This window comes from Diplotaxodon limnothrissa, linkage group LG6, assembly GCF_057381915.1.
Source record: "Diplotaxodon limnothrissa isolate DT_005_m linkage group LG6, D_limnothrissa_male_GT1.1, whole genome shotgun sequence".
NCBI classification, from domain to species: Eukaryota; Metazoa; Chordata; class Actinopteri; order Cichliformes; family Cichlidae; genus Diplotaxodon; species Diplotaxodon limnothrissa.
Genome location: NC_140601.1, coordinates 29,370,859 through 29,391,235, shown reverse-complemented (window position 1 = coordinate 29,391,235; position 20,377 = coordinate 29,370,859). Strand labels below are relative to the sequence as shown.

Sequence of the window (20,377 nt, the reverse complement as noted above, 5' to 3'; positions counted from 1 at the left end):
TACACCTAGTTAAATACACCTAGACAAGTGAGGGAGCCCCACACATTTTGGATTATTGCAGAGATTCTTTCAATTTCACTGTTTAGGTTCATTTGTTTTGCAAGAATAAAAATAAAACAATAAAACGATTTAAGAAGCACTAACCGGGAGATGCAGAATGGCTTTCTGTGGACTCACATTTTTTCTTCTGACTTTATTTTACCTTGTTACTGTCTACAGCAGGCCGACAGGTAAGCGCAGTTATTTAAAACATGCAAGCATTCAGTTATCTTGCATTAGAATTTCCATTACAGGCCACAGTGTACCTGCTTGGCATGTTGATAAGGAATATTTTCTCTTTGGGCAACCTGATGTGTTTTGACTCACTTGTTCCTTGTTATCTGTAATCGGGAATTTTCTCTCTTTCCTTTCTTTCTCAAACTAAAAAAAAAAGCTTTCCCTCTTTCTTTAAGTATTGGGTTATTAACTGATCAATTAGAAAGGCTATTCAACTGTTCCCAAAATATAGGTCTTAAAAGAGTAAGACAAAGACATATACTGTATTTGGTAGCACAAACTCAGTATACTATGGAAGTGTGTCTAATGCCTGATCTTAAATGTACATTGCTTCAGCTGTATGTTTGAGCTCCTCCACTCATTCTCTCAGTGTTGGTATAGTTCTTTCCCATCTGTATAGCATTTGAGGAAGTCATGCTAGTTATAGGGCAACAACCTCTTGTCGTGCTATCAGTTTCCACCTTCTTTAATCCCCAGTTCATAACTTAGCTGATGTGAACTCTATATCACTTCAGACAGACTCTAATGCCTGTAAATTGCATAAGCTGTTAAGACAGATAAATGAATGGTTTGCTAAACCGGCTTTACACTAATATTGAGCAAGGACCACTGTTTCATTCTGAAGTAACTGAACATTTCATTCACTGAGGGATTAATGCACTTTTCTCGGCTTGTGTTGTTGTCAGGCGTCCACCTGCGTAACATGGAAGGCTTTATTCAAGCCGTGCAGCAGGTTGAACACTCCAACCCTGGTCTGCCCCCGCTGGCTCTGGTCAGGGCCTTGCGGAGGACTGCAGGCCATGATGACGTGATGACCATCCATTTCTTGGGCGCTTCCAATAATCTCAGCGATGCTGACCTCCTGGAGACGGCCATTCTCAACACCTCATCCTTCAGCTTTTTTGATAAGGCCATCCACCACATTGTGACGGACCATGGAGAAGAACGAGGGGTGGTTCTCACAAGAGATGGAACTACGGTGGCGCTTGTACCCTTATTACTAGGAATTGAATCAGGACTGAACGCCAAGATGGAAGAGGTGGCAGCAGCTGGGATCTTCCCTCTCACCTTCGGCAGGACACTGGGCTTATCATTTCTCAGCCTCCAGGACTTCCCACCATCTCACCGTTTGGGGCCTGACGGGTGCTGGGACAACGTGGAGCACCCCAGGGTGTTCAAACTGTCTCAGCCTGCCACTCTAGCCACCGATGCCATGATCAATGGGGGCATGGATGGCCTTATACTGGGCACAGACCTCAGCAATTTAACTGCATCTGAACAGCCACAGGCCCTCAGTGAGATTCTGAGAGGATACTACAATTTTACTCTGAGTGAGGGGCAGGGCATGGATGCTGTGAGCAGTCAGATTAGCCCAAGGAGGAGGGAGCTCTCTAGATCCATCCTAGAGTCTGTTGATCTTCACAGCCAGGTGATGGAGACACTAGCGTTGGTCTGGAAACTGGAGAAGACAGAATGGATTTCTATGGACACTGGGGTGGGAAAGGCGGTGAAAGATGGATTGGAGACATTTGTCAAGAAGTACTGGGGTGAGCTATGAATGAAGACATTTAATCATTCTTTTGTGCAAGAGTCTAGTGAACCTGGATGTTTTCATCAAACTTTGCAGTTAAAATAATCAGAATTAAATTTTTGTTTATGAGACAAATATTTTTGATAAGGATCTAAAGAGGATAACGTCACACTAGGTTAAACAGTAATCTCACCATGAACTCGTAAAAACCTTGTAAATTCAAACATATTTTTTACTTAACTATCTTTAACTTCAGTTAACATTTGTGTATTTTGGCTGCCGGCCAGTCGAAAAAAACTCAATTTGAAGTGAAAGCCAGCACTGAAATAGTGCAAGGCTTTTACCAACATTATTATGAAACTCATTATGAAGTTTTTAACTGCAATTGCATGTTGTGATCACTATGCCCGTGGAGACTGGATTAAATCCACCGTTAAATAGTTAGGCCTCATAGAGGAAGAGGTATTTCTTTTATAGTATTTTTTTAGTTTTCAGTCATCTTGGTCCTGTGATCCATTGATATTTTATACTTTAAAGGCTCAACTTTAAAATGAATAAAAAGACACAAACCATTCAATTTTTTAGTCATGGAAGCTCAAGTTCATTCTGGAAATGTTAACATTCAACATTTCAGTCCATTTACAAAACAGACTGAAAGAAGTATGTTTCAGTTTTTCCACATTCAGTCAAATGTTATTACAAAGGAATTCGTCCATGCTTGGCTTAGCTGCCTTGCTTCTGGTGTGGGAAATGTAAGTTCTGTAAGTTTGCAAATTATTCAGACTTTTGGCTCTGATAAAATTAAGTGTGTGGACAACAATTTCATGAGATTATTCTAAAGGACTTACTGCACAGTCCTTCCTGGTGCAAACATTATGCCATCCTCTTTCTAAGCAAATTTCACTTTTGAAAATGTCCCACATTTGTCAGAACAGTTCTGGCAGGTCTCTGCTATATTCATAATCTATAAACTGTAATCAGTTTTTCAAACATCACTCCCACGTTTCGGATGTTTCAAAGGTCAAAGCTCCATTTCCAAAAAACTGCACCAACCACAAGCAGTCATCTGGTAAAAACACTGACAGATTTTAGACCTTAAAGAAAGATGTTGTGTGCACTACACTGGGCTTAAACAGTTGGAAAAACAAGCTTGTTTAAGTAATAAGCTCATTGATGCTGGACAAACTGAGTCATTATTTCCGAGCTGTCACAAAGACCTTTTTTTAGACACTAGCCCATATGTTCTGTTGCAGCCTATCAAGGTCTGGAGTGTTATTACTTTCCTAATCCTCACCTTGTCTCCTCCTACCCACAGACTGCCCTCAAATCATCCCTCGCTGTCAGTGGGGGGCAAAGCCCCACCGAGGTACACCTATCCCGCTCTCTCTTCCCCTCCAGTATCTGTACATTCATCATACTTATGAGCCATCATCACCCTGCTTATCCTTCCCAAGCTGTTCTCGTGACATGAGGTCCATGCAGCGTTTCCACCAGGAGGACCGTGGGTGGGCTGACATCGGATACAGGTAACAAAACTTTAAAGGAATCATTGGAAATCTAGGGAAATGTATTTTTACACGTTGTTGCAGTGTTTGTTAGTTGTATACAACAGATGTATACAACTGTCACTGCCTCAAAATATGGATCTGCTGTAGACAGGTGCTGCCTACTCTTTAGCGACCTTTGAAACTAATCACTATAGTTTGCCTTTCCTGTAAAAATGTCAAATTCTGGTCATATTCTGTCAAAAATAATTCTTCTAATTGAACAAATTCTTGTTTTTATACTTTTATTTTTGTAAATTGTAAGATTTACAGGTGCTTGAAGTGGTAGGAAATGAACATGGGAGTGGTGATTCGGGAAAAAAAAAAAAAAAAAACTACAACAGAAAATTCCTAAAATGCCAAAACATTCATTTAAGTAGCCATATTTCATATCTATGTTATTAGCGGGAGAATTTTCAGGAATGCTGTTAAAACGCTGTATTGCTGAAAATTCATCACATATGCTGGAATAAATTCTCAGCATTTCGCTCTATTTGTCTGCAGACTAGGAACCATCCACCTCATCCATTGATCACCTGCTCTCATATTTTTGCACTTTCAGCTTTGTGGTTGGGTCTGACGGCTACGTTTATGAGGGTAGGGGTTGGCATCATCTCGGCACTCACACCAGGGGACACAATGCCATTGGGTATGGCGTGTCAATCATCGGTAACTACACTGCCACCCTGCCATCTCGCTATGCCATGGACCTGCTACGTCATCGACTTGTCCAATGTGCTTTACACGGAGGAGGACTGGTTTCCAATTTCATCATCCATGGCCACAGACAGGTGGTGAACTACACCGCCTGCCCTGGAGATGCCTTCTTTTCAGAAATAAGAACCTGGGAGCATTTCAGCGAATAAGAGGACAGGCAGCATTCTGTCATCAAAGGTTCATCACTACTTTTGGAAATGTCTTATACTCTGGATCATTCTATCTTATTAATGTAGAGGTCACATTTAAAATTTGCATAGTTCAGTGCAGAAAGAAATGAATTCTGCTTAGATCCAGCATACAAAGTGGTACCATGATGTACTATACCTATTAATCAGCTGGTCAGTATGTTTATCCACCCAATTATCAATCAAATGAATGTTATTTATCAGTCCTCTGGGTGATATATGGGTGGATAAACAGTCTTAATTATCAGTACTCACGGTGTGGCCAGTACGTGTCCTACTGTTCCTACTCGCAGGCTCAGATGGGAGGTTTCAACAGGCAAATAACATTCAAAACTGATGGCTTGCATTTGTTTTCAGGCCGAGCTTCACATTACGATCCATTCCAAATAATGCTAAATACAAATGTTGCTTTGTACGCAATTCTTCGTATTAACTACTCAAGTACTGCTTGCCGATACCTTAAAACTCGAGAAAAATATATGCTATTCATTTGTAAATGTAGTTACAAATAAAAATTAGTGCACTCAAAAGCAACAGTTCAAGAGAATAAGATTTCTCTTTCTTTCAGGAAAAACCAATAAGGAACAAACACTCGTTACTGAGGATGATGATAAAATACACCTTTGCTACATATTAGTGCTATGAGTACATGTCTGATCATGTTATTGTTAATTGTCTGAAAGTAAAAAAAAATGTCTTCACAAAACAAAATTTTCCATTCTGTTTGAATTTTGCAGGAAGCGGACACACTAAAGAGAGACGAACAAAGAGACGGTCGAATAGTGTTTAATGTGACTGCGTATTAAAAATGTCAGTTTTGTTCTATTGTAACGCAGATACTGAAGCAGTCGCGCCAGAATGTAATACAAAAGAGGATGGTTCTTGAATACAAGGAGGGAGCAAGCCAGTCAGAAACCCAAGGCACAGAGATGGTGGGAGGTCTGATCAGAAACAGTTCATTTCCAGGCCAGGGCCCTGTTTCAGGAAGCCGGTTTGGAAAACTCAGAGTGAAAAACGACACTCACGGTTGAGTAACCCCGAACTGTCCAACTCGGAATATTCCGTTTCAGAAAGGCTGATAACAATTAGTTCAGTCAACGCGGAGTTGCTTTAACCCCAAGTGAAGCGCGCGGACGAGGATACATAAAGCCCTGATTAGTGGAGCACAGATTAAGCGAGTCACCATGGAGACGGAGGGAAAGAAGGCGCGGTCAATGTATTTCACAGCGCTTGAGGCCGAAATTCTGATGGCAGCATATGCCGATAACATGCAAATTCCGCGGAAAAAAGTAACACAGCCACAGCTGCAAAAGAAAGGGAGCATGCATGGCAAAACATAGCCGACAGAGTCAATGCCTGAGTGTTAATTTAAACATTGATCGAGGGATTTCCACCCATTCAACACGTTATTTTATCATATGTTATTTTATTTGTTATTTTATACATTTTATTTTGTGATGTGATGTGAGCGCAGGTGCAACCCAACAGGCCCCAAACGTGCCTGGCAGCAAGTAAAAATGAAATATAAAAATATAGTCCAAACAGGTAAGGTGTAATTGTATTATGAGCCATAGTGCTTGGTCTGTTTGTCCCATGTAAATCAATTGCAGTTAGAGGCTACATTAATTTCCTTTCTGTAAGCACTTATTGAAATTATCTGAGCACATTACAAGTACATATTTGCTTACCCTGTATGCTCAAATGTGGCCCGTTATAGCCAACAGAAAAAAAGCGGAGGCCCGAAAAACAGGTGGGGGTCCTCCACCACCACCACTCACAGAGGCTGAGCAGTTGGCCCTCAGCCAAAACAGTGGGCGCCCTGTGGCCGAAGGCATCTCTGCGGGGACATCCTCTGAGTCAATAACCCCGCAAGACACAAGTGCCTACATAAGGGGTAAATTCAAAATAATACATGATGTGCATACATCCTTTCTTCACAGTCACCTTTGCAGTGCTGCTCATTCATTTGATAAACTCTTTACCATAATGGATTATTTTGTAGTGAAGTTATTTTCCTACTGATTTTGCCTTCCCTCAGCCTTGGTTGTCTTTGAGAGCATAATGACAATGAAGTGTAAGGTGCTTGGTATGTTTGTTAATTGCCATTTGGTCCCTTGTAAGTTATAAGTGACCTGTATAAACCTCATATTCTATCAGTTGATGGTGATGGTGTACTGCATCTGGTGCAGCCTCCTGTTGAGCCAGACCAACATGCAGTTGTGAGTAATACTCCACAGATTATATGAGTTTACAGTAGAACAGCAATGTTGTCTATTTCTTTACTACAGGAAAATAATGAAGAAACATTGACAGCTGTTACAGAGGAGGAAGCAACAGAGACACTTTATGAGGTTTACATCTTTTAATACTTTGTGTACAGGAAACACAGGTGACCAATAAAGCCAGTTGAACAAAAAATCTGTTTATTCTTCTTTCAACATGTTGAGGTGATGGGTCAAAGGAAATGATTGTGACATATGGTGTCTCTGACTGCGCTTCCATCTTGTATGTCCGTGGGAGGGTCAGGATGTTCATGGTTTGGATCACTGCTGATGTTTGGTTCAGAAGGACAGTGTTCTCCTCTAATTGTGGCAATGTTGTGAAGAATCACACATGCCACAATAATGTCACATGCCCTTTCTGGGGTGACCCTGAGTCTTTGCAGGCACTGGAACCGGGCCTTAAGCATTCCGATAGTCATTTCAATTCTGGCTCTTGTCCTGCAATTAGCCAGATTATATCGCTGCTGTGGGCCCGGTTCAGGGTCAGGGTAAGGGGTAAGCAAATAGGGTAAACATGGATACCCCCTATCACCAAGCAAGTAGCCAGTGAACTCTCCTAAGACAGAAGGGTACACTTCAGTTCAAATGTCCCTGAAGCAATTGGTCTTTATATATTTTAAAGTATTCTCAACTCACCATGTCCAAATTTTGTGCTCAGTGTACATTCACGGAATATTTGTGAGTCATGGACAGAGCCTGGCCACTTGGCTTCCACATTTGTGATAATGTTGGCAGCATCACATATGATCTTCACAGTGCAGAGAACACAAATTAGCATCCATTACTATAATGAAATAATTTGTTAGTTTGACATGCTACAGGGAACTATGTACCTGTACATTAATGCTGTGGAAAGACTTCCTGTTCACATAGTCTCCTTCATTTACTGAAGGAGCAATGATTGGAATGTGAGTGCCATCTGTACAGCCAATCACGCCTGGGAACCCTGAAAATAAATGTGCAATTTAAGTAGTAGTTCAAGTATCACCACATCATGAATTAAGTTTCGTTCATCCTGATACCTGCAATTTTGTGGCATCCCTCTTTGATAAATCTTGTGGGTCTGTGACCGGGGAACACCACAGACGAGTACAGGAGACGTTTCAGTGCAACTGTAACATTCCTGACTGCCCGACAGACGGTAGCCTTGGAAACGTGCTCAGCGTCACCAATATTATACAGAAAGCTCCCGTTTGCAAAAAACCGAAGTGCAATACAAATAATATGCAATGAACTGAGAGCATGTCCGCGATGTGTCACATGCGTAATATATGGCCTGAGGATGTTATCCAAATAACTTATAGATTGTGCTGAGAAACGGTAACGTTCGCACAGAAAATCATCAGGAAATGATAAAATGTCCAAACGCGCTCTGATCACTCTCTCCCGGCGGAGAGCTCTGTGGAGAATTTGGGCTTCACGATCTACTGGCTCTTCAAGGAAGGGGCACGCCATGTCCGACACTTCCTACTGTCAGGTTTCCGACAAAGGGGCGGAGACAGTCAGGGTTAGTTGTAGTAAACCTGCTAGGGGGCAGGTTAACTTCACGGCGTGTGTCGTCATAGTGACTCACTCAGGCTGCAGCTGAACTCGCTTTGTGAAACCGAAAACCCAGAGTTTTCGTTAACTCAGGGTATACTTACTCAGTTTTTCCACTAAACCGGCTTCCTGAAACAGGGCCCTGGAAGCAGAAAATAATAATAACAACAACAACAACAACTCTTAAAAATGTATGTAATAAAATATTGTCAGTATACCAAAATCCCCATGAAGACTAAAAACAATTCTAAAACCCGTAAAAATACAATTTTCTACATTCATAAGAATCCCCTGATGTAATTATGCCACACGTTCATTATGGGTCCACCAGCAGGCCAGGAATTTCTTCTCCAGAGCGGAGTCCATGCCAGCCTCGTCTCAGGCAGACGAGGAGGAACCTCTCATCCTCCTCTTGTCCCTTCACTGGGCCCATCACATCCCATCCCAGCTCGCGTTCTGCACCCGAATCCGTCATGCGATGCCACCACGGCTCCCCTCGTGTCAGTGCCCTGTAAATAAATAGGGGCCAGAACAATGGTCCCGGAAGCTGCCCTGACTTATATGCATGGCGACCCTCACCCAACACGATTGCACCCAATGAACGACAGTGTAGACACTACTCACAAATGCAGGTAGAGGTACACCTCTGCCCTGCTGCCAAAAACACGTGTTGTCTCCTACTGTTGCCGTTCCTTGCTGTCAGGACTGGGTCGCCACGTCACACTGATTAGGTGTCGCACCCCCACGATCAGGCAGCGGGTCCCTCTTTTCACGTGGCCTTCGCACATTCCTCCTCATTTCGGGGGCCTCTCTCCTCATAGTGCTCCACTAGCCTGCTTTTAATTGGTCTTTAAACAGCTGATAGGCCACCTCTGGACACACCCATGCCTCAGCAGGTGATCCCTATCAACTAATATATCCCATGCTCTGCCACGCCACGGTGGATTAAAACCATGTCAAATAAAACACTAAAAACCATGCAATAGAAACAGAATAAAACCATGCAAGTAAAAATTACACTCATAAATAAACACTAAAAATCAGAATAAAATCAATATAGAAGATAAATACAAATTTCCACTGTGTGACACTATTACAGCTGTAACGGTCAGGATGTGCTGTGTGGCAGGACCCAAGTGCAGGACCCAAAAGAAGGAAGATTACCCGAAAGTGCAGCTTAGTTTTCTGTGGGAAACACAGAAAACAAAAGACGAAGTATAGTGACTAGAACTGACAAACCAGGGACTCGGGGAACTGGAAAACAAGAAACCAAAAAACTAGGTGCTACAGAGACTGGGAAGACAGGCAAAATGAGGCTACAACACGACACAGAGCAAGAAAAACACAGGGCTTAAATACACACTGGAGTACTCAGAGACTGGGGGACAGGAGGGTAACACAGCTGGGAGAAATCAGACTTAACAAGACAAGGGAAGCAAAACCAGAAACACTGACATGAGACATGGACTTTTAAAGTAAAACAGGAAGCACACGACAGGCACAGAGACAAACTGGACAGAACAGAGGGAGCTTAAAATACAAAAAACCAAAACACTGGTAGTAATAAACCAAGATGAAACCAAAGATTGATCATAATAATAATAATAATGAAACAAACCAAAACACTGGGTCACTGACCCAGGACAGTGACAGTAACACTCGTGGGTGTCTCTTTTTCTTTTTTGATTCAGAATGACTAGTTTATGGCCCAAAACTGTAGATTTGTGCTGCATGTTTAACATTTTTAATGAATGCTATTCCATTAAGAGGTCATAGACCTCAGTCAAAATGTCATTGGTAAATTAATTTCTGTATTTATTGAAATTACGTTAATGAAATCGATGTCTATTGTGTGTTTCTTTGGGAAAAAAAAGAAAGAAAAGAAAACACAGGTGTAAAAATCTATGCAACTTGATTTCAACAGGTCACTCACTTTTGCTGGGACCAACAGAATCCCATGAGCATGTTTTCTCATGCTTCTGCACTTTAAACTGACCCATTTCTCCTCATGCTGACGATAAATAACCTGATCTGACAGATTGTTTACTGTGTAAAGTCCATCATATGAACGCTGCAAAAAGCTTTCCAGAGGAAAACACTAAAGTAGCTATGGCTTCACAGTGCAGCTGTTGAGACAGTGAACCCAGAGAGACATCAGCACCAACAGCTCGCCAGTCTGTGTGACAGGAGAAAGCTTTTGATAAAGATTATGCAACAAAACAGTCTCATCAGCCACACCTGGGCCTGATTACTGCAAGACCTGTTCAATGAAAAAATCATGGAAATAGAAGCTGTCTGACTATGTAAAGTAGGCGAAAGGATCTGAAAGAGCAACACATCATGCCACAATCTAGAGAAACTCAAACCAGATGAGAAACAAAGTTGTAACCAGTCTGGAAAGAGTTACAAAGTTATTTCTAGGTCATCGGGACTCCAGCAAACCACAGTGAGAGCTATTATCCACAAATGGAAAAACCTTACAGCAGAGATGAATCATTAGTTATTATTAAGCTCTGCCTGTCTTCAACAGCATGCCTTTTGTCCCGTCTTCCTCTCCTCACCCCCAGCCAGTCGTGGCAGACGTCTGCCCCTCCCTGAAGCTGGTTCTGCCGGAGGTTTCTTCCTATTAAAAGGGAGTTTCTACTTCCTACGGTTGCCAAGTGTTTGTTTAAAGGGGGCCATTTCATTGTTGGGATCTTGGAGTGACTGTTTTTGTGATTTGGTGCTATATAAATAAAATATAAAATTTAATCAAATTAATATCTGTTTAATATTAACATTTGTTTGATTAGTGGAAATGCGTCTCGCCCTAAGACAGCTGGGATAGGCTCCAGCTTCCATCCGTGACCCTGACAAGGATAAGTGGAAGAGAATGAACGGATGGATGGATAGTGAAAATGTGTAAACAAAATTTAGGAATGGACTGTATGTGGTGTCAAATTCAAAGACAGACTTGGAGTCCTAGTGTGACTCATTGAACCATTAAGAATTTATCAAAGAGTATCAGCAGCCCTGAAACACGTCAGCTGTTGTTTAAACATGTTTCTGTTTCATTCTTTCGTGGTTACTCTGTAGAAGACATCAGCACCATCTACAGGTTTAGTGCATCTGAGAAAACCATAAAACAACGAATTATGTACAGTATTAAAAAAAATAACTAAACATAATTATGTGTGTAGATTGGATTAATCCGGGGCGTTGTTCAGGGGCTTTTACAGGTTATTGGATATGTTCAGTTAAGTGTTTTTTGTTTGGAGCACTTCTTATCGTCATTTTACATTCATCCCATTTAATTCTGAGACACTGAAAACATCTCTGTCCTGTCGCAAGGACCTTGGTGGATTTTATAGCCAATATCTGCTTTCCTTACTGGTGCAGTAGTTTTACTGGAACTTGTACATGCAGCACACTTCTATATTTCTGTCTGCAGGAGGGATAGCAGCAGCACATAAACACGACACAAATGAGGGTGTTGGCAGAGCTCATTATGCTGTATCACTAATTAAGAGTTGTGTAACAGTAATAAAAGGTTTTTAATTGCAGTGGTGCTAAGGTGGCATCTGGGTTGTGATCATTTATTTGACACAGAAGCTGCTCCACTGCTATTAGAGTGAGAGGTGTAATTAAATCCTGTAGTTTTGCCAGTCTGTGTCAAAGTTCTGTTTCTGTGTGCTGTAGAGGAGAAAACCAAAGTCCATCCACACATAGACCTTGGACTTCTGTGCTCACATGGGCAGACAACGTTCTCTGTTTGGGGGCTGGGAGTTTCTAAATAAGTAAGAGTTTTAATACTGAACTTCCTTCACCAGCCAAACAAACAAATATTACTAATATTAGTATTAGTATACCTCAAACTACTTATACTAGGAAAAAAACTGAACAAAACAAATTATAAAAACTAAACAAAAAATACCACATGTATCAAATATGCTAAGTAACCTTGAGGTGTAATGATTACATTTACATAAGATAAATCTAGCTTTAAATAAATGTGCACATAATATCACACATTAATGAATTACAGGTAAGAGTACAGCCAAAGCCGCAGTAATACATTTGATCGGTACAGCTAGCACAAACACAGCTTGCAAAAACACAGTTTAACCAGAGGGTGGCGCTGCACAGCCAGAGATCATATTAGTGAGTTTTATATCACTAACCCTTCTCTTTGAGCTCAGGGAGACATGAAAGCTGAGGTTTTGGACCCGGGCTTTGAGTTTTTGGAAGTTTATGAATCATTTTGTTTTGAGTGAGTCATATAGCACTTTATAATAATGTCACACTATTAAGCATTAGTAAGTTATTAATAAGCAGTTAATTGAGCATTTATAAAGTTTTATAAGCTTTTTGTGAGTGTGTTGATAAAGGTTTCATTAATAGTTATTTCATATTGTAATTCATGGTTAATTCAGGCAGTTACAAGTGAATTAAGTATTTTGCGTGAGCTCATGTCAAATGAGGACTATTTATGCTTTATAAAGCATTTATTAACAAAAATAAAAGTAGCTCGAGACTCCAGCAGGTCTCAGATATCTTTATAACAGAAAAAGATTGTTTGGCTAGCTGACAATATGGATAAGATGACTTCTTTTAGATTTCAGAAATGCATTAGAACTACACACTCTGTTAGTCGTATTTACTTTTATAGGAATATTTTTGTATTTTGTTTAGATTCATTTTCCTTCTTCTTTATAAATATGCTCTGAGATGTCAGATAGTCAAGATGGCGCCTGTGTGTGTGGCTCGCCGTCAGCTGTTACCTGTTTTTGTTTTTTGTTTTTTATGTTTGTAGTTCAGTAAAAGCAAGTGAAAACTGCAGGCTTTTGTTATTTGACCCGTTTAAATTCATTTTAATATCCCAGACAGGATTAAGGTAGAGTTTTTTTAATATATATTTTATAATTTATGTGGCTATAATACATGTGTAATATTCATTTCACCCGTTTAGTAATAAAAATCAATTGAAAAACATATTTAACACAACTTTATGTGGTTAAAAAAAAGTAATAACAAAGCCAATATAACATAACGCGATAGTTAAAATCCTCATAGATCAGCGGTCCCCAACCTTTTCTGCACCACGGACCGGTTTAATGTCAGACAATATTTTCACGGACCGGCCTTTAAGGTGTCGCGGATAAATACAACAAAATAAAATGACACGGCCAAGACAAAAACTGTAGTATTTTGTAAATATATTAATAAAGGCAAATTCACTGTGTAATTGTGTAACTTTATTAGCAGCGTCCTCCTGAAATGCGCCAACAACATTGAGAGTAACATCCTCCTCTCTGCCCCTTAATGCTCTCTGGTCGCTATGGTAACGTGTAGATATTTCTTTCAAAATAAGACGCACAACTACAACCCGGGAAAAGACCCAGGGAAACCGAGTTAATGATAAAAACCCTGAACACCATAAATTTCACACCCGAGCCTCAACTCTCGCGGCCCGGTACCAAACGACTCGTGGCCCGGGGGTTGGGGACCGCTGTCATAGATCATTCCCCATTTTTTCAATACAAACAATGGCAGTAAGAGCCAGTTTTAATAACCTAAAAATGTCTCATTTTGACCTTTGAATCAATCTATTGACCTTCAACGAGAGGTCAAAGGTCAAATGTAGTATATTTAAAATTTTACACAGTACTTTCTATATGATAATAGACATGACACTTGTAAGAATCATTTCTAAGTTGTAGTTTTTTTGTGTTATTTTTCAACCAATAAATCATGAAGTTGACTTTTAAGACTTTGGTGGCTTTAAGACAAATTTGAACAAATTGATAACATGACCTCAATCTGCACTCTTACAAAGCTGAATCAGAATTCATTCAAAACGTTTTCCACTATTGTGTGTAGAAACAGAATGATGCACATGCGATTGCTACCAAAAACATAACCTCCATGGTGGAGATAACTATGACAGAAACATGACATTCTAAAAGGATTTGTCACAATCTTGCATACCTGAAAATAAACCCAGGCCAAAATCACTCAAACTACTGTCCACTTTGTGCCTGTGTGTGTGTGTGTGTAAACAGAGGTGCATCTCCAGGCTCCACTGAGCTACACGGCGCTCTCTTTTGGCCTCGGTGCTTTTAATTAACTAGAAAATCTCAAAAAATCTCAAAAATGAAATGAAATGAAAACATTTGTAAACACATGCTGATCACTGTGGCAATATTGCTAATAGTGTTTTTGCAAGCATTAGTTTTGAAATACAAGGAACTGCCCAGGATTTAAACCATGTTTCAGAAGCATCATAAAAGTTCAAAGGGTCGTCGTCCATCACTTCCTGTTTCTTGCACAATTTAACACCGAGGGTGTTTTGACCACATGTTAGGACCAGTGGGAGGCTTGCAGAGACGTTATTTACTGCCCTATTTCTAAAACATACTAATGTAAATTTTGAAATATCTTTGCATGCCATGCATAACCAAATGGTAAAGATCTCTTCTTAAGTATGAACAACATCATGTTAACTTTAAGTACTTACTTTAAACAGTTCGGTCCATAATTTGCTGGACAAAAACAGATTTTGTGGTTTTGCCTCTGTATACAACCCCACTGAAATTCAGATTAGTATGTGACTGAAGTGCAGGCTGTCAGCGTTGATTCAAAGAGTTGAACAAAAATGATGATTCATGACTTTAGACAAAGTTGTCTGTATTTTTTGTTTTCGGTTTCAATAAAAACAAAATTACCACAACAGTCGGGTACGTGTGGTGTGAAGAAATCTTCTGAACACAATTGAGTAAAATCAAATTAAATGAATTATTTTACCATTTGAACAGATGCCAGTGTTTACTTCCCCAAACAGGCTGAAATGTTGATTCACTCTGACTCATGTGGGATCAATTGTACAAGAGGAAAAACTTGATAACTTGGCTTCAGTTAAAACAAATGTGTAACCTTTGCAGTTATGCAATGCCACATAGGAGAGGGGGAAGCACTGCTGACCTTTGTATATTGAGTGTGCCATGTTTAAGGTGGATAAGTCATGCTACCCTGAATCCAGTGCAGAGTTATCATAGTTTTGTATCTTTTAGGTTTTTATCTTCATTTAATTTAGAATTTTTTTGCTTTTGGTTCAGTTTCGTTTCAGTTCGTTTCCTGGTCGGGTTTTTTCTGGTTTCAGTTTAGTTTTTATTGTTTCAATGTGTTTATCTTTAGTTTTTATTAGCTCAGTGTTAGTCTCCACAGTCTCAATAGACACACAAGTTTTAATAAAATTATACCAAACTAACAAATATTACAACTAAGGATATTTCCTCTCTATGTTTTTTTATTTTAGTTGTATTTAATTATAGGTTTCCAAAGGTATTGAAGTAAAGCCTAGTTTTTATTTTTAAGTTAATCGAAATGTTTTTTTGCACATCTAGTTTTAGTTTGGTTTTAGTTAACTGTTAAAACCTTGATCAAGTACAACAAAGAAAATTACAACTGTTGCTATACTACTCACCTCTAAGTTAAGTGCACTTTAAAAGCCTTAGTTTAGATAAGTTAAAGCTCCAACCACGCTCGTAGTATCAAACATTACTGCTTGACGGACAAACTGAGATCAGTAAAATTCTTTGTACTACTTTAACTTATTCAGACTTTATCCTCTTTTCCATGTAGTAGGATGTGTTTATCAGACCCTGTCTTTGGACGATACACCTTACTTTAGCAAATCTTAAAACGAATAAACTCAAAAGAATCCCCTATCAATATTTCTTTCTTCTTCAATTTTTTTTAATTATTACAAAGTTAAGAGTACATATACACAACATTATACTATATTAAGAGCTCAGCTTTTGTTGCACACAGCACTGCTTTTATTAATATTTGAACAATAACTCTGAATATCTAACCAGGAATGATTAATCAGTGGGAGTCTCATACTTGGTGTCCCGTTAATACAAAAACACTGGAAAACACACCACATGTCCACAAGAATTAAAGTCTAAACACAGCTTAACTGAAATAATAATAATGATCACTAATATAACAATAGTGACTCTGACTTTGGATAAGCTATAAAGAAGATGGATGGAAGCATTAACAGTGCTGTGATTTTTCCTGTACAACTATATTCCTCAGTATGTGGAAAGAAACAAAACAAAAAACAAATAGCTCGATATCACTAAGTACACCTGAAAAATAAGCATCAGTTAAATCAAATGCACTGACTGAGGATGTATTTTGCATTTACAATTTAAATTATTAAAGTATTGTTGTAACCAGTACTGTTTTTTGTACTTTCCTTCACATAAATAAAGTCATTTCACTACACTGCTGAGACTCAACACACCCTACCACAATGCCTGTGGTATATAATACACCTCCAACACTGTACACAGCTTTGCATGAAATATTAAACGCTGTCTTGGGAGCAACACAGTCAAAGATTTAGATCCCAGTTCCTGTTCCTCTTCGTTGAGAAGGTTAAAGTCTCGAGTGGGGCAGAATCAGCGGTAGGCGCAGTGTTGCTCCTGGTGCTGCCGCAGGTCCACTTTATGCTGGAAGCTGTAAAGGCATCGTGGGCAGCGGTAGGGCCTGTCATCCCTGTGCTTTCGGCTGTGGGTGATGAGGTTGGAGCTCTGGCTGAATGCTTTGCCACATATCTGACACACGTGGGGCTTCTCCCCTGGCAGACAAACCGAGAGAATTGAACGCTGTTATTGTTTGCTTTCAGAATCCAGATATGACACAAAAACTAACCAATCAGGTTTAGAATCTAAGGTTAAAAGATTTATCAAAGGGAACTGTTATGTTTTCCTTTCTTTCATATTTGTTGCTTTTACAAAGGTGGATAATAATGAGCTTAGTGTGCTCTATAATAATCCCTGTGGGCAAAGAGCTCAGATTTTTTTTGGTCTTCGATGTGTATGACATCAAACAGAGAGGATATCGTCATCTAAGATGAACACTTTTGAACACAGAAAGCCCCACCCACCATCTGAGGGGCAGCCAATCACAAGAAAGCTGGCTAAAATGGTGCTAAAACTGCTTGTTTCAGACAGTGGATAAACGAAAGGGTGGCAACAAAGTCCAGGAATATATATATGTAATATAAGCTTTATTATTAAAAAAAGTCAACGCTACTCTAGTAGAGCCTGAGAATAAAAAGACATATAAAGGAATTACATATCGTTAGCTTCATAGCATAATTGCCTAAGTCATTTGACTAAGTCAATGACTTAGGCACTTATGCTATGAAGCTAACGATATGTACTAACTCTGTGTAGTGGATCTGAAGGTCATTAATAACGTAAAACGTTGTACTTTTACGTGTGCTGGAAACATCATCAGGAAGTAGTCTGAGCCTTTTTACAGTCTGACTTTTATGCCAATTTTAATGAGCCAGATTTCATATTAGGCAAACTGACTAACTTAAAGGATACTAATATACACACGTATGTTAGTAGTGCTCATTTTAGCAGAAAACACCAGACTGGTTTACTGAGAGCAGGAGTGCACCAACTCACCGGTGTGGATGAAGGTGTGTTTCTTCATGTCAGACTTCTGGTGGAAGCGTTTGCCGCAGTACTGGCAGGGATAGGGCCGGGTGTCTGAATGAATGAGCAGGTGAGTGGAGAGGGTGGAGGAGCGCTTGAACACTTTTGCACACACCGTACAGCTGAATGTCCGCTCCTGAAAACAGCAGACAGTCATGGATCTGACAAAGCTCTATCCCAATAAATGGTTGATTTTACATCCAAAGATGTAACAGAATAATGCATTTAAAGGCAAAGTGATGCTGACCTTCCCCCTGCAAGGTGCCTGCTCATTACCAGCCCTGCCGGACTTGATGTGTGCCACTGACATACGGGCTCTGCCTCTGTGACTCTTACATATGTGAGTTTTCAGACTTGACAGACATGAAAATATCTGCAAAGACAAGTTGCAACAATTTAACATATCAATGAGGAATTTTTAAGTTATGGCTCATTAGAGGTTAGACTTTTCAAACAATCAAAGGAAGCTAAGGAGCACTGATGTATTCATTATTTAATATTGTGTTTCTTCAGTCTATAAACTTTTACATGACTGAAATTGTTGAGCCTAGTTCATGGTTCATGGGTCTCTTGGAGGACATTCGGAGGATTTTTATGAATATATGGAAGGTTACCCATCAAAAAAATTGCATCACCTTCAGAATAACTGAAAAAAGGCATTTCTAAAATGAAACGTAATAAATAAATAACTGTATTGTGCATTTTAATATTTTATTTGTTGTAAAAATGACTCCAATAAACACAATCTACGATATATGTCTTGCGGCCCTATGCTGATGCTGATTGATTGATGATATATGTCTTTTTAGTCTTTGTCTTCTGGTGGATGTTTGTTAATCTGTCTTAAGTAAAGATATCTTTATAGATATATAATAATATTATTATTACACAATAATAATAAAATATAATAATATAACAACAACAGCAATAATAATAATAATATACTAATACCCAGTACATAATAAAAAACTAAAATGCAATAAAATCCAAAGAAATAGTACTTCTGTAAAAATCATAGAAAATAAATCTAAAAATAAAAAGTCAAAATGAAATAAAAACAGGAACTTCATAAAAAAAATTGTTGTAACCTTTCCACATAGTAGGCACTCCTGCCTCGGAGCGCAGATCTTAGAGCAGCTGCTGCTCCTGGTCTCTCTCAGGATCTGATGGTGCTCCAACTCTCTCAGTTCGGACAGTTTGTCTGGATATCCAGACCTCACCTGAAGACTCGACAATACTTCTGGTTTGGGAGGCTGAGAAACAACTTTCTCCACTTGGCTAAAAATATTTGCGTTGACAGGACTGCAGGCCTCAGCAGAACTGTGGTCTGAAAAGAAAAGCAGACAGACAGTTTTTGAAAAATATGAAAAATATGTTTTTTTTTCTTTAATTAACACGGGAAAAAAAGTTGGGTCCTTGTTCTTTTATCGGACCAAACAGAGCTGCTGCTGATCACATTTAAAAGTGTAAAGTTTAGTCTTAGGAGAGCTAAAACAAACAAAAGACGTTGTCACCCACCGTATGATTGAGGACTGAATGGGTGACGGTTCCCATTTTCATTACAGAACTTTAAGTCCTGCTGTAATAACACAGCGGCGATTGCATTATCACCGTTTGTCTTCGGTTTGGTGTACTCCAGGGATGCGTCCCAGGCTCCCGCCCTTTTTTCCAGTTCACTGAACATTACTGCAGTGGCTCCAGGGCTGGGGCTTCTTGCCACGTGACGAAGGTGGTGCAGCCCACCGCGCTTCACCAGGAAAGAACGAGGCATTGCTCCGGGGTCTTTTGCTCCTGCTGTAATCCTGTTTTTAAGGTACCTAGAAAATGAAAATAAAGTTAATTCAAATGCAATATATGTAAACAGCCTGTTGTAAAAGATGTAAGAAATAAAGCAACTAAAGTAAGTTTTTTATGCACACAGTAAAATTTTACACTAAAGACATAAAACAAGGTGAATGACCAACAGGTCACACATTGTGTCTATAATACCCAAAAGAGGGCAGTAGAACTGTACTTTCTATATAGTTTCCTGCTTGAAAGTCAAATACATATACAGAGTTAGACTGTTCAGCAGATACTGTTTTTCTGATAAGTAAATCAGAAAAAACAACCCAAAATGTGTATTTATTGATTAATGTAACAATTATTGATGAGGCTGCTTCTCACCCTTTTATGTTCTGTAAATGTAAATAATTTTAAACATTAAAGTTACATTAAATGCATATTTGGGGTGCAATACTTATTGCACAGATACACCTGAGGGTGTGGATGTGGATAAACTGAGACAAGTTTTAGGAACAACTACGAGGCACAAATGCACAAAATGAAACTAACACAGACTGAGCATGAAGCCAGCGAGTTCTTTATAAATTCAAATTTCTTAAAATTTCATCAGAACAAATAAAATTCCTGTGACCTCATTGGTGATGTTTGGAAGTGAGACATTTTAAAGTGAAGTCATCCTGATTTTTAGCCTGTGTTTATCTGTAAATACCAATCTGGAATCTTGAGTTGCACTCTGTGTGCCTATAAGGGTGCATCTGTGGTTTAGCTTTCCTCTCACTGGGCTGCTGACGATTTATCTGAAACTGTTATTTAGCAGAAACGTGAGCCAGGACCAGAGTGCACACGTCTGGGAGAAACACAATTTCCTCCTTCAGTTTAGCGAAGAAAGCTCAGCTCGCTGTCAGCCACTGAAAAACTCAGCTGATATTGTTTTGTTGCTGTGATTATTTTGCTATAAAATGCTAAAAACCCCCAAAACAAAACAAAAAACTTCCACTATTATCAAGTGTGCCTA

General features: G+C 39.4%; 2 protein-coding genes across 2 annotated transcripts; one reads left to right on the top strand and one right to left on the bottom strand.

The window, feature by feature from the left end:
* The first annotated feature begins 15 nt into the window (after positions 1 to 15).
* On the top strand, positions 16 to 5,222 carry LOC146630799 (N-acetylmuramoyl-L-alanine amidase-like). Its single transcript, XM_085356108.1, has 4 exons — positions 16 to 230; positions 963 to 1,823; positions 3,123 to 3,333; positions 3,914 to 5,222. The coding sequence occupies exons 1-4, from the start codon at positions 158 to 160 to the stop codon at positions 4,215 to 4,217; spliced, it is 1,449 nt and encodes a 482-aa protein (XP_085212234.1). The 5' UTR covers positions 16 to 157; the 3' UTR covers positions 4,218 to 5,222.
* Positions 5,223 to 16,486: 11,264 nt separating this feature from the next.
* LOC146630798 (uncharacterized) lies at positions 16,487 to 19,348 on the bottom strand. The gene is made up of 5 exons (XM_085356107.1): positions 19,096 to 19,348; positions 18,666 to 18,904; positions 17,825 to 17,950; positions 17,548 to 17,713; positions 16,487 to 16,706 (listed from the first exon to the last, which is right to left on the bottom strand). The coding sequence occupies exons 1-5, from the start codon at positions 19,346 to 19,348 to the stop codon at positions 16,528 to 16,530; spliced, it is 963 nt and encodes a 320-aa protein (XP_085212233.1). The 3' UTR covers positions 16,487 to 16,527.
* Between the last annotated feature and the right edge of the window lie 1,029 nt (positions 19,349 to 20,377).

What these genes read in the sequence shown, in the direction of transcription:
- LOC146630798 (XM_085356107.1), bottom strand. Translation starts at nt 19,348, where the DNA reads ATGCCTCGTTCTTTCCTGGTGAAGCGCGGTGGGCTGCACCACCTTCGT. An exon ending in AGTGCCTACTATGTGGAAAG is followed by an intron (nt 17,951 to 18,665) that starts GTTACAACAATT and finishes TTGTCTTTGCAG; the next exon opens with ATATTTTCATGTCTGTCAAG. An exon ending in ACACACCTTCATCCACACCG is followed by an intron (nt 16,707 to 17,547) that starts GTGAGTTGGTGC and finishes TTTGTCTGCCAG; the next exon opens with GGGAGAAGCCCCACGTGTGT.
- LOC146630799 (XM_085356108.1), top strand. Translation starts at nt 158, where the DNA reads ATGGCTTTCTGTGGACTCACATTTTTTCTTCTGACTTTATTTTACCTT. An exon ending in TGTCTACAGCAGGCCGACAG is followed by an intron (nt 231 to 962) that starts GTAAGCGCAGTT and finishes TGTTGTTGTCAG; the next exon opens with GCGTCCACCTGCGTAACATG. An exon ending in TGGGCTGACATCGGATACAG is followed by an intron (nt 3,334 to 3,913) that starts GTAACAAAACTT and finishes TTGCACTTTCAG; the next exon opens with CTTTGTGGTTGGGTCTGACG.